Below are 12,889 nucleotides of genomic sequence, written 5' to 3'. Positions count from 1 at the left end.
TTCTATCCACATTCGAATATATTCTAAGGAGCTTCTAAGAATAAGGAGTAAATGTCTAACCCATGGGGACGCAGCCCGGAAACTAAAATAAATAATTTGAATTAAATAAATAGAGTGTCCCACGAATGAATGTGTGGGCTCACCAAATCAGTAGCAATAGCAAGTCCTTCCTAAATCAATTGTGAAGAAATACTGCTCCTGGACTAAGAGCCATGCCTTCCATTCATGTTGTCTCTTGCAAAAAAAAAAAAAAAACATAAAAGAATATAAAGTTTAGGTTACTGATAAATTCACGTATTGTACCGATACTGATACAATGCTCAGGTATATTGTATAGATATACAAGTGTTAGTTTGGAAAAAAGGATCTTTAAGTTCAAAATTTTGTATGAATTCTTACAATACAATAGTACTATATGTTTTATTCATATTATATTAAATTGTGTTACTTTAAAGACGTTAGATGCAAATACTTGAAGAATTACAACACGTCAATTGCGCTCTTTAAATATGTTTTGTTACTTTTTCACGTTGTTTGGAAGAGATGGATTTGGTTTTACCTTAAACTAAACATGAGGAACACCTCAGATATATGAAAGATCTTTCCAACCCCTAATTGGTTTACGAACTGTAATAGTTGTTCAAAGAATCAACACATCTAACTTTTAAGCAGAATTAATTAAGATAAAGGTGATTAATCTTAGAGACCCTCCTTGCGAAGTGGTATGAATAAGCCATTACTCAATGAAAAGGGGCTGCTTAAACTTAATAAAACAAGAAGGTTCAAAAAACATATAGAGTTAGCGCAAATGCATGACCTCACAACAATTAATATTTCCGTTCTTTTCCAAACATTTTAAAGCCTCTTTACAGACACTAAAACCCTATTCAACAAAACTTTGAAGATGGTAACTCAAAAAGAGGTGTACAAGAGTTCATTCATCCCCATCCTCCTCCTCGTCATCTTGGTCCTCATCATCGTCAGAGCCTTCACTGTCTTTTCCCTGCATCAGTAATTCGAATTAAGTCAACAGGCATTCACGAAATTCAAGCTAATAATCTCTCATTTGGCTCTCTGCAATAAAAAGAGACCCAAGAACCATGTATAAAAATTGTTTCACCTAATGATTCACAATAGAAAAGCAAATTAGGAAGTATTATTATGAATCTTGATCCCAAAATCAACAGTGTACATGTCAGTAAGTCACAATCTTTATGATATATATTATCCTGCAAAACATATAACGAGCATCAAAATAATACAGTTCACAACACTCAATTAACTTTCCCACAACCACAAGATATCTATTGTGTAAATTATACAATGCAACTTTTTTTGGGTCTTCATTGCCAACCTTCAACAGAGAAAGGAGAGAAATGGTATTCAACAGAAAAAGAAGAGACAAGGCAGGGACCAGAGAGATGAACATCCATTATAAATTTTGTACATCAACTCGTCCTTGCCCATGTGCATAAAACTAGAAACCGAAGTGAAAAGACGATGATTCCTTCCTTTCTATCAAGATTTGGACGGTCAATATAACATCCAGTTTTATTTCTCCTTTACTTCTGAACCGAAGGAAAAAAAGAACTCAATGGTCTAACTATACCCCACCCTTTCATGCTGAAACATAGTTCAAAGACTGCACAAAAAAGAAGCATTTCCCACTGACATATATTAGTTTTCGAACTTTGCTCACAATTTCCAGTGTAAAGCTAGAATATCTTACCACCAAGTCCTCTCCCATCATTACAGTATCCACACCATCTATTATCATCACCCCATTCCCTCGATAGTCTCTTCCTCTTTTTCATACTACAAAACAGATTTTTTTTTTTCAAATATTTCCGGTGCCGTCTTAGATTGTGGAAAAGATTTCTCGAAAAGAATATTTTACAGATGACAGTTATTTTTTGGTATACTTTAGTTTCCCCATGTATCTCAGCTGTGGTGCAAGTAACCAGTCAGATTTGGATGTAAAATTCAAATCATCACATAAATGTTAAGATTCGAGAATGCGGAAAGTAATAATATTTCAGAAAGAAAAAGTGAATACGAAGATAATTATAAGGTTGGGTACAAGAATTGGGTTATATAGAGAGTTGCTCTTTTTCCATAGGCCCAATCCATTGTGTCATTGAGCACTTGAAACATGATCCAAGAGAAACAAGTACCCAAAAATGATATAAAATCACGAGAACAAGTCACATTTGCCATGCACTATCAGAAATTGAGCAGCTTTGCTATCCATTAACATTGGTCTAATTTTATTCCGAAAAAGTCTCATTTTTGCCCTTGACCACTAACAGAGTTCCAATGTGAGAAGTTGAGGGGTAAAAATAGACCTTTTTTCTCAAAAATTTTGGACATGTGGAATTAATCCATTTCAAGGTGGAGCAGCTTCGCTAATGGTAAGGCCAAATATGGAATGATTTGCTAATGGCAAGGGTATTTATGGATCAAAAGTCTAACAGAGGATAAAATTGAGCAATTTTATAGCAAAGGACAATTTTAAACCTTTTCTCAAAAGTTGTCCTAGGAAAAAAATACTACAATCATACAACAGATTGTCCTTGGTTTACCCAATAAACTCATTTAAACCCCTTATGTTAATTTGTTCTTAGACCATAATAGACCCAAAATAAAAGCCTTAGGCATTCATAGGCTAGTTGCTTTCCTATCGCAGTGATGCAGTTTCATTTTTTCATACTATACAACAACATGCCCAGTTGGATCCCACAACATGAGGTCTGGGGAGGGTAAAGTGTACGCAGACCTTACCCCCACCTTGGAAGGTAGGGAGGTTGTTTCCGGAAGACCCTCGGCTCAAAAGAAAACAAGGAAAACAAGGGAAAAGAGTCGGATACGAATAAGCAGATCAAAGCCACGTGAAAATGAGAAATAGGAAGAGCAACGAAGTCATGATAAAATAACAAAGATAGACAAGACCAACACATAAAAGCCGGATAAAAATACTCCTTACCCTCCTATCACGGGTCATGTCCTCGGTAAGCTGGAGTAGCGTCATGTCCTGCTGAATCACCTCTCCCCAGGCCTTCTATGGCCTACCCCTCCCTCTCTTCAGGCCCACCACTGCCATCCTCTCACACCTCCTCACTGGCGCATCTCCGCTGCACGTAGCCGAACCACCTCAACCTCCCTTTCCGCATCTTATCCACCACGGGGGCCACACCCACCTTATCCCGAATCACTTCATTCTGAATCCTATCTCTCCTAGTATGCCCGCACATCCATCTCAGCATCCGCATCTCAGCTACCTTCATCTTCTAGACATGCGCTTTCTTAACTGGCCAGCATTCTGTCCCATACAACATAGCCGGTCTAACCACCGCTTTGTAGAACTTTCCCTTTAGAATAGGCGGCACCTTCTTATCACACAACACCCCCGATGCGAGCTTCCATTTCATCCATTCCGCTCCAATACGATGTGTGATATCGTCATCAATCTCCCCAGTCCCTTGGATGATCGACCCCAAGTACTTGAAACTTTCTTTCTTCGGGATGACCTGAGTATCCAGTTGCACGTCCTCGTCCTCTACTTGACTCCCATTACTGAACTTGCACTCTAAGTACTCTGTCTTAGTCCTACTCAACTTGAAACCCTTCGACTCCAGAGTCTGTCGCCAAACTTCCAGTCTCGCGTTAACACCGCCCCGCGACTCGTCAATAAGCACAATGTCATCTGCAAACAGCATGCACCACGGTACCTCTCCTTGAATGTGGCTGGTCAGAGCGTCCATTGCCACAGCAAACAGAAACGGGCTAAGCACGGACCCCTGGTGCAGGCCCATCGTGACTGGAAAGTGTTCTGAGTCACCTCTAACCATCCTCACCCGGGTTTTGGCTCCATCATACATGTCCTTAATCGCTCTAATGTATGCTACGGGAACACCTCTAGCTTCCAGACATCTCCATAGCACCTCTCTTGGAACTTTGTCGTAAGCCTTCTCAAGGTCGACAAACACCATGTGCAAGTCAGTCTTCTTATCCCTATACTGCTCCACCAACCTCTTCACTAGGTGAATGGCTTCTGTAGTCGAACGCCCCGGCATGAATCCGAACTGGTTCTCCGAAATAGAAACTAACTTTCTCATCCTCGCTTCCACCACTCTCTCCCAAACTTTCATCATGTGGCTCAACAGCTTGATGCCCCTATAGTTATTGCAGTTCTGAATATCCCCCTTACTTTTATACAACGGGATCATGGTGCTCCATCTCCACTCTTCAGGCATCTCCGCCATCCTAAAAATAACATTCAACAACCGCGTAAGCCACTCCAAGCCTCCCCTACCAGCATTCTTTCAAAATTCTACCAGTATTTCATCTAGCCCGGTCGCCCTCCCCCTGCTCATCTTCCGCATAACCCCCTCGACCTCTTCAACCTTGACCCGCCTGCAGTATCCAAAATCGCGGCGACTCTCAGAGAGCTCCAATTCGCCTAAAACTAAGTTTCGGTCCCCCTCTTCGTTTAGGAATTTATGAAAGTAGGACTGCCATCTTCGTCTAATAAGGGCATCCTCCACCAAAACTTTCTCTCCCTCATCTTTGATACACTTCACTTGATTCAGGTCCCAAGCCTTCCTCTCCCTCACTCTGGCTAGCCTGTACAACTTCTTGTCCCCCTCTTTTTCCCCCAAATCTTCATACAAGCGTCCAAAAGCAGCCGTCTTAGCTGTCGTAACCACTAACTTCGCCTCCTTCCTCGCTTTCTTATACAGCTCCCTATTAGTCCTCTTCTCTTCCTCGTCTGTGCTCTCTACTAGCTTTAGATACGCTGTTTTCTTAGCTTTCACTTTACTTTGTACCTCTCCGTTCCACCACCAGTCCCCTTTGTGTCTGCCAGAGTAACCCTTTGAGACCCCTAGCACCTCTCTTGCCGCTTCCCTGATGTTAGGGGTCGTCATAGTCCACATACTACTCGCGTCCCCGCTACTCCTCCAGGCTCTCATCGCCCTCAACCGCTCTCCCAGTTCCTGGGCATTATCCTTGTTCAAAGCGTCCCACCTAATCTTCGGCTGACCCGATACAACCCTCTTTCTCATCTTCCTTTTTATCTCCAGGTCCATAACCAAGAGCCTATGTTGGGTCGTGAGGTTCTCGCTCGGGATAACCTTGCAGTCCGTGCATAAACGTCTATCGCACTTACGGGAGAGTAGGTAAGCAATTTGGGTCTTAGCCCTCGTACTCCGAAAGGTGATCAAGTGCTCTTCCCTTTTCTGAAAACTAGGGTTCGCTATCACCAAATCGAAAGCTCTCGCGAAATCCAACAATGTCGTACCTCCCTCATTTCTATCCCCAAACCCGAAGCCTCCATGCACATCATCATATCCCCTAGCCGACGACCCGATGTGGCCATTGAAATCACCACCAAGAAAAAGCTTCTCTGAGTGCGGAAAACCCCGCACAACCTCGTCCAAATCCTCCCAGAATCGCCTTTCGATGTCCTCATCTTGGCCTGCTTGCGGTGCGTAAGCACTAACCACGTTCAAAGTATGCGCTCCAACTACTATCTTAATAGTCTTCAGTCTATCACTCACCCTCCTGACCCTTACCACCAGATCACGGAGCTCTCTATCAACTAGAATGCAAACTCCATTCTTGCCCTTCGGGCCTCCTGAGAACCACAACTTAAACCCATCTACATCCCTGGCCTTATCTCCTACCCATCTAGATTCCTGGACACATGCTATGTTGATCTTCCTCTTCTCAAGAATCTTCGCCAACTCTATAGACTTCCCCGTCAGGGTGCCAATGTTCCAGGACCCAATTCTCAGCCTAGCTACTCCCTTTCCGCCCTTAACCCTCTTTCTAATAGTGTAAAATCATATAGGTCACAGAAAACAAATAATGCTTATTACAGTAGCAAGCAAATAAGTATGCATGTGCTTATAATCTAGATAATGTTATCACAACTATTGCAATTCATGAAGAATGAACTATCTCTACCTCATCACCACCTTCGTCATCTTCAAGATCTTCTTCATCAGGATCCTGGGCAAAGTAACATTAGACAAGCATTCAAAGATAACAAACCTTCCATGACTTAACAATATTAATACAACATGGGAAACAAGAATGAAGATGGTCGGAAACTAACATTGTTAAAATAAGTTAGAGGGTTCGGCCACAAGTCATCCTTGATTAGCTCAGCAACCTGCAAAGAGGAGAGGAAAAAACAAAGATACAAGTTGTGAAAATGAAAACTTCCCACAAATACTATAGCTTATCCCCGAAAAATGTAAAATAGATCACTAAGAAACAAAAAATCTTAGCAAAGTAATACACAAGATAAAGACATTACTTCATCTTGAATCTCCAGAAACACATCCTCGTCGTCTTCACCATCTCCCTTCTGATTGACTTCACTGAACCAGCTAAAGAAGCTGCACATACAAGCCACTGAGCATGTGATCCTTCCACCTATCATCTTATAACTAACTGCTAATGAGAATCATGATGTACTTGATGGGGGCTAACTCGGAGAGTGCAAACATATTGTTAAAAGAGTGTCTACAAAGCTGACTAAATTAATAATTATCAGCAAATCCTAAAGACTTGTGCCTGTCTTTCATCAAGGTATTCAACATGTGATGCAAACACATTGAACTGGGCTATGTCTACAGTGATAGAATAAGATTAAGTTGGGCTCTGTTACCTGAAAGTTTTAAATATTAAACAAGAATTCCAATTAAGCGTCTGCATTACTATGTGAATATCAGCAACTTCCTGTCCAGTCCTGATTGTTAATGATTGGTAACAAAGTTTCCTATCAGAGACTAGACAAATTAAGGTTTCACCCAATGCAATCAAAATAAGTGACTGCTTGCAAGTTGACAAGCATGATATGGAAAAACTAAAGGTTAAAGTTCACGGAAACTTTCAAAGTTGATAGCTGATATATACAAAAAAATCAAGTGACCTTCTTGAGCTGTCGTGTTAATAAGATAAACCAACAGAAATGCTAAACATGAGTAAACTGACCTTTCCTCAGCAAGGGGTCGCTTGTTTCCTTTCTTCTCATGACCAACTCCATTAGGAATGCCCTTCACAAGTAAAACAGTATAATTAATGAGAGGAAATTAATAAGCCACAGACAATACACCTCTTAATAGAAAATTGGAAACTCACCCTGCCTTCCGTCCATTGAATTGTTGAAGCAGTAATTTTTGTAGGTCCATCTTCAAGGAAGGTATAGGTCTTCCATAGCTTTGTATTTTCAAAATAAGGATTTGGGTTAAAGTTCTGTAAAACAAAGAGAACAATCATCAGTGCTCTATATTGATTTGTAGCAGATACATTAGTTTCATGTGCAGGGTGAACTTACAAACGTGATTGTATAACCCGATTTCACATCCTTAGAGTCTTCCACTTCGACCGAACTTAGAAACTTGAAAATCTAGCATGAAGAAAGTCACTTATGTATTTAGATTCAGAATCCAAGAAGCTAAATGAAGAACACAAAATTTAATAAGAGTTGGGAGTCAGGTTGCTAATTCAGCATTGGCCAAAACTGGTAAAAGCAATGTAGTGGAAGATTTGACAATTGTCTGCTTTATAGTTTCTAAATTAGACCAAACCTTATGGTCCTCGTCAGTTAGAAGTTCCCCAAGAACAGGATGACTCAAGAACTGCAAGCAAATGATACAAGTCATAGATGAGAAGCACTTCAAAATTTTCAGCAACATGGAGAAAATCAGGTTGGATCACTTACAGCCGTCAACCAGAAGTCAGGAATAGCTTTAATGATATCATTTCGCTTATCATAGACTGGCTGGCGGATATGATTGTACTTTTGTTCAATTTCCAACACTTCATCACTTGCTTTCTCATTAATCTGCTAGTGAAAATTTTTAAAGCAACAGTAGAAAATCTAAAACCAAGAATAAAACAATATACTATCAGTATTAAGCAACAAAAGGAAAGCTTCTAGCAAAAAATTTTTATATTGATCATCCACATGTCACGCCAGATCTCATCAAATTCAGTCAAATTGTGCACTGGGATTCTCATCCTAAAGATTCTTAGTTTCTAGTATTGCATTTGCCCCACAATACATCAAAGAAAACTGGACCAAAAGAATAGCAGAGATTTGCCTGGCACATCCAACAATTGCAAATCATGTCCATAGGACCGACCCATTTGCTAGACCATTTGTTCTACTGACACTTAACATCCATCCCATTCGTCAAAAGAAATGGCAGCATAGATACAAAAATGACAGAAAAATAGTTCTCGCTTCTTACTTTCATGAATACGAACACCTATATGGCACAACCATGTATCATAAGGACTCATGGATTCAAATCTAGGTGATGCACAACAAGCCCGAAGAAACACATCACTAACACACAACTGAAGAGGAGAGGAATTTATATCCTTCCTCTACTAACACAAAAACAAACAAGAAGCATGGGACAAGCCACAAAATGACCACTAACAGGACAGACATTGAAAAAGCCATCACAACTGATGTACCGTCTATCCATGTATATTAAGATATTTAGAATCTTCCTTACACTCTATTTGTAAGCTTGGTAGCAAAACAGAGATGGTAGGTATTAGTAGAGCCAACTATGCAAGAGCCACTACCAGCAAACTTCAAAGAGGGAAAATCGAAACTTATTAGGAAGATTTAGACTGCAGTAACTATCTTAGGTTGAGCTTTTCCTTTGAACTTAAGGGACCATCATTGGAGCCAATACAAGAGTCTTTGCTTTGCCTACAGCTTTACACTTCATAATTGATTTAAAGGAAGTGACAAACGGTGTTACAGACATTCAATCTCAAGCAAGAGGTCATGATTCTTTCACACATTCCCTGCATCGAGCTTTCTTGTTTATTTTTGACGTATTTTCTTTATTTAATTTGCTTTGACTATCTCTTTAGTGACAAAATTACTTGAAATTCAAAATTAACCCCTTACCGCTCGCCCCCTTTTCGTCCCAAGTCTCACCCGAACTTTTTATGTTTCTAGCTTCGCAATGGTCCATAAGACAGAAAAAACCCAAGCAACACAGAAGCTCGAGGGAAAATTACCACATATGAACCATCTCCCCTTGCTCGGTCCAGTTCCACAAACCATCTATCACGTACTCATTCGGAGTATGCCACAATTATAAAAATTAGAGGCAATTCTGACGAAATCTTGGGGAATCCTAAAGTTGAAATATAGAAACAGAAGCTTTACTATTCTTTGAAAATATTTACTAGTAAACTTTGCTCTCCTCTGAAATAACACACCCCAACTCTTTTCTGCATTCCTTCCTTCTTTTCCCTTTCACCTTTATCCTCCTACCTTCGCAGCTCTCACTCTCTTTATCTCTCAACACAACCAACAATTCCAGGTGCACAGTGTCAAGAAAACATTTGCAGTTAAATAAACAACAATTTCACATATCTTTCGCTATGATCCTGCTTGTTTAATGTCATATAAGAGCAGGCCGCAAATCTCTGAAGTTCCCCCCCTCTTAAGTTTACTTCTGTTCCAGTAACTGCAGCAGCTCTTTCATTTAAACTTTACTTAACTATACAAGTACACTCCAACCATGATTTAAAAAGTTGAACTTTAATGGTTCCTAAAAGAAAAAGGTAAAATTTGATAGTTCTTTAAAAGATTGCCTACGTTTTTGAAGTCAGCCAATTAAATGACAAAGCCTAGAACAACACAGCCAATAGTATTTTGTCCACTACTCAAAACTGAATCTTGAATAATGCATTTAACTTTGGAGGTAAATATCCAAGTAGCAACAAACTGATACAAAACATAGAAAAATCTGATAAGTCCTAACACCCCCCCCCCCCCCGCCACACCCCAAAAAAAAAATCAGCCTTTGTCTTAAGAAACAACAACATAGCCAGTGTAAGCCCACAAAGTGGGTCTGGGGTCCTGGGGGAGGATAACGCGTGCGTAGACCTTACCCCTACCTTGAAAATAAAGAGGTTGTTTCTAATAGACCCTCGGCCCAAGTAAGCCTTTGTCTTAAGAAATATGAAAAAAACTCAATTTTTTATGATTTAAGAAAATATAAGAAGCTCTTCTGTATGTGGGAAAAATAAGAGTACCTTTTCGAGGTCGTCTTGTAACTCTTGCAATTTTTCAACGGAGATAACAAGCTTCCCATCAATGCCTATTTCCTCCTCTACCATTTTCTGCTTCTTCTCTGCCCCCATCTTTTTGGAGACAGCTGCTCTTCCTTGTTTGTTGGGGTTGTTGTTGTCGTTTGTTTGTGTACTTATAATGTCTTAAACCCTAAAACGGCTAAAACCCTTTCTTATTTATATAAGGTGTAGTCATGTCAAGTTTTGGAAAGTGGCGCGGGCGCGACTTATGCTCTACTTTGGGATTAGGGGTTAATGTTTCGGTTCGGTTGATTCGTTTAAGCAAAGTTTAATCCTACTAATTTCCCGATTATTCTTTAAACTTTTCCAAATCGTTTCAATTATCTTGAATTTTTTATTATAGTATTAATATGTTTTTTTTATTGTGAGATTTATTTTTTAAACGTCTACGTTGTTATTACAATATTTTGTTTCTTATATTAAATAGATAAGAGGATCTAGTAGGAGTAACACATAAAAATAGATTTAAGAGTATATATTTGCTGAGTACAATTTCACTACGAGAGCTTGTATATATCTAAAACTTGAGCAAGGTTTGGATTTACAAGTCAAAACTCAGAAATTTGCAAAAATGCAGGTTGTTGTGCAATCCTAATACACTTTACCGATAATGAATAGTGTTCTATATATCATAGAATGATGTAGCCAAAAATTTGCAATTCAAAGGACATAAAATATCTAAAAATAACGTGCAGGAACCTAATATAAGACAAATATTAACTTGATATTGGACCCAAATATCAAAAAGCTACTAAGGGGCAAGAAAAAAAAACAGGAGAAAATATACCTCGGTGACATGATGGTAAAAATTTCGGTATAAATTTTGATTCAATAATATTAGTGTAAGTTTGAATATCATGTAGGTGTTTGGACATGCGATTTCATCTCATGAGATGAAATTTCAAATCATCCAAAAAGGCCTGATTTGAGATTTTAAATCATGATTTCAAAATTTTTAAATGTAAAAGTGGACTCAATATATTTTATAAAAATAGATTCATAAGTTAGTAGATATATTTATCGATCATGTTTACCAACCATTTATATCAAATAATAAAAGATCTATAAGTTTGTAGTATATTTATAACAAATTTACTCTTACCAACCATGTGGAAAGATTTGTTAAAGAGCAGTTACACTATAACTCATGTTCAATTTTTCATTTTATTGAACTGAAGTTTGTCAATTTGTGTTGTATTATTTAGAAAGGTCTTCTAGTAGCGTATTAATTTTGTTATGAACTATGATTTACTCATTTGATAAGATTGTATAAGAATTGGGAAAATTTTGATAGTTTTCACAACTTATAAAGTTTTTATGTCTATAAAAAAAATACAACTTAAGAAATTTAAGTTGTCTGTCCAAACAAAACTTCAATTTCAAATCATATCCAAACGGCTCCTATGTATAGTCATTTCGTCTGAAGTTGAATGTTCGTCATTTTTAAGCTTAATTTGGCTGGAACGACTTTCATCTGGAAATACCAAAAATCCATTCTAGAGAAACATAACACAACCTTTTGGACCGACAGCCCGTCATGGATGGGCTTCGTGTCACATATTTGTGTTAAACGGACTTCTCCTAAAGTAATAAGTGGGAATTGTGCAGACTCTGTAGTTTAGTGAGGCCCAATACAAATACGCAGCTTTCTGATTCAAAAATATGAATTGGAGTTATCAGGAAGACATGATCCCCCAATTGTAACTATTCTAATCCTTCTAATATTGCTCAAATTCTTTTATGAGAAGGTGTTGTTGAAAACAGGAGAATCAAGATCATAAACAGAGGTGATCCGTGAATTTTAATTCAATAGGTATGATGTGCTATGTTTTCACTATTATCTCATAACAACATGTACAATATGAGTATTAAGTATACAATTTTTTTAAGATGTAAATTGTATATACATACAACTATTGTTGTTCATCGGAAAGATTGAAGGATGCCCTAAAGTTGTCACTAAGTCAATAATGGGCATCCGCCTCTGTTAACTGATTTATTGCCCTATCAAATTAAGTCCTTTTCTTGACAACCGTGCTTAATTAGAGTATGGAACTCATATACAACAAAAGGAAAAAAAAATATAGGATTAAGTTTATTAAAAAGAGTGGTCCTAGTTAAAGATTAATATGGTCGTCCTCAAACCTTATTTTGACATTGATACACAACTCCTATTGGTCCCTATTTAAAAAAACATTCCCATTGCTAGGCCTACCATTGTAATAAATGTCAACTCAGATCATACCTTAGTCACCTTAGAGAATTTCCATCCTCAAATTTGGTGGCAGATATCCAACATTCCTTTGAAGTCTTGAAGGCCCTCCAAACATTCTTCTTTCAATGTCATAAGCTGCTAGTTGTCACCCGGACGGAGCTAGTCCTTCGGGTGTGGGTTCGACCGAACCCAGTAGCTTTTGTCTGAATCATATATTTGTACTAATTTTTTTTGTCAAATATGTACAAATTATTAATTAAGAACCCAGTAACTTTAAAGAATTAAAACAATGAGCCCACAAGCTTAGAATTCTGATTCCGCCTCTGATTGTCACACAGAGTAATTAATAAGCCTATCAAATAACAGCTACTACATAGTATGCCACAATCTTTTGCTATTGTAGTAGTACTTATTTAATTAGTTTAGTTTCTAACTTTCTTCTCTATTAAATCAAGGCCTATATCAACCACATGACTCCATATTGTTAACTACTCCTCGATCACGACATGTAGTTTTTTTTTTTTTCACTACTAA

The 12,889-nt window shown here is 38.3% G+C and overlaps 1 protein-coding gene across 2 annotated transcripts; it reads right to left on the bottom strand.

Annotated features, from left to right (window-relative positions):
- Positions 1-740: 740 nt before the first annotated feature.
- Positions 741-10,309, bottom strand: LOC132632954 (NAP1-related protein 2-like). 2 transcript variants are annotated; one of them, XM_060349108.1, is made up of 11 exons: positions 10,084-10,309; positions 7,733-7,855; positions 7,599-7,649; positions 7,346-7,417; positions 7,150-7,263; positions 7,003-7,064; positions 6,323-6,404; positions 6,119-6,175; positions 5,968-6,012; positions 1,730-1,815; positions 741-1,003 (listed from the first exon to the last, which is right to left on the bottom strand). In XM_060349108.1, the coding sequence occupies exons 1-10, from the start codon at positions 10,189-10,191 to the stop codon at positions 1,777-1,779; spliced, it is 753 nt and encodes a 250-aa protein (XP_060205091.1). In that variant the 5' UTR covers positions 10,192-10,309; the 3' UTR covers positions 741-1,003; positions 1,730-1,776. The 2 variants fall into 2 exon arrangements, with proteins under 2 accessions (XP_060205091.1, XP_060205090.1); XM_060349107.1 differs by lacking the exon at positions 1,730-1,815 and having other exon boundaries at positions 10,084-10,293.
- Between the last annotated feature and the right edge of the window lie 2,580 nt (positions 10,310-12,889).

The sequence above is a fragment of the Lycium barbarum genome, chromosome 3 (assembly GCF_019175385.1).
Source record: "Lycium barbarum isolate Lr01 chromosome 3, ASM1917538v2, whole genome shotgun sequence".
Taxonomy (NCBI): Eukaryota; Viridiplantae; Streptophyta; class Magnoliopsida; order Solanales; family Solanaceae; genus Lycium; species Lycium barbarum.
Note: the sequence above shows the minus strand (reverse complement) of the source record. Positions and strands in the feature narration are given on the sequence as shown.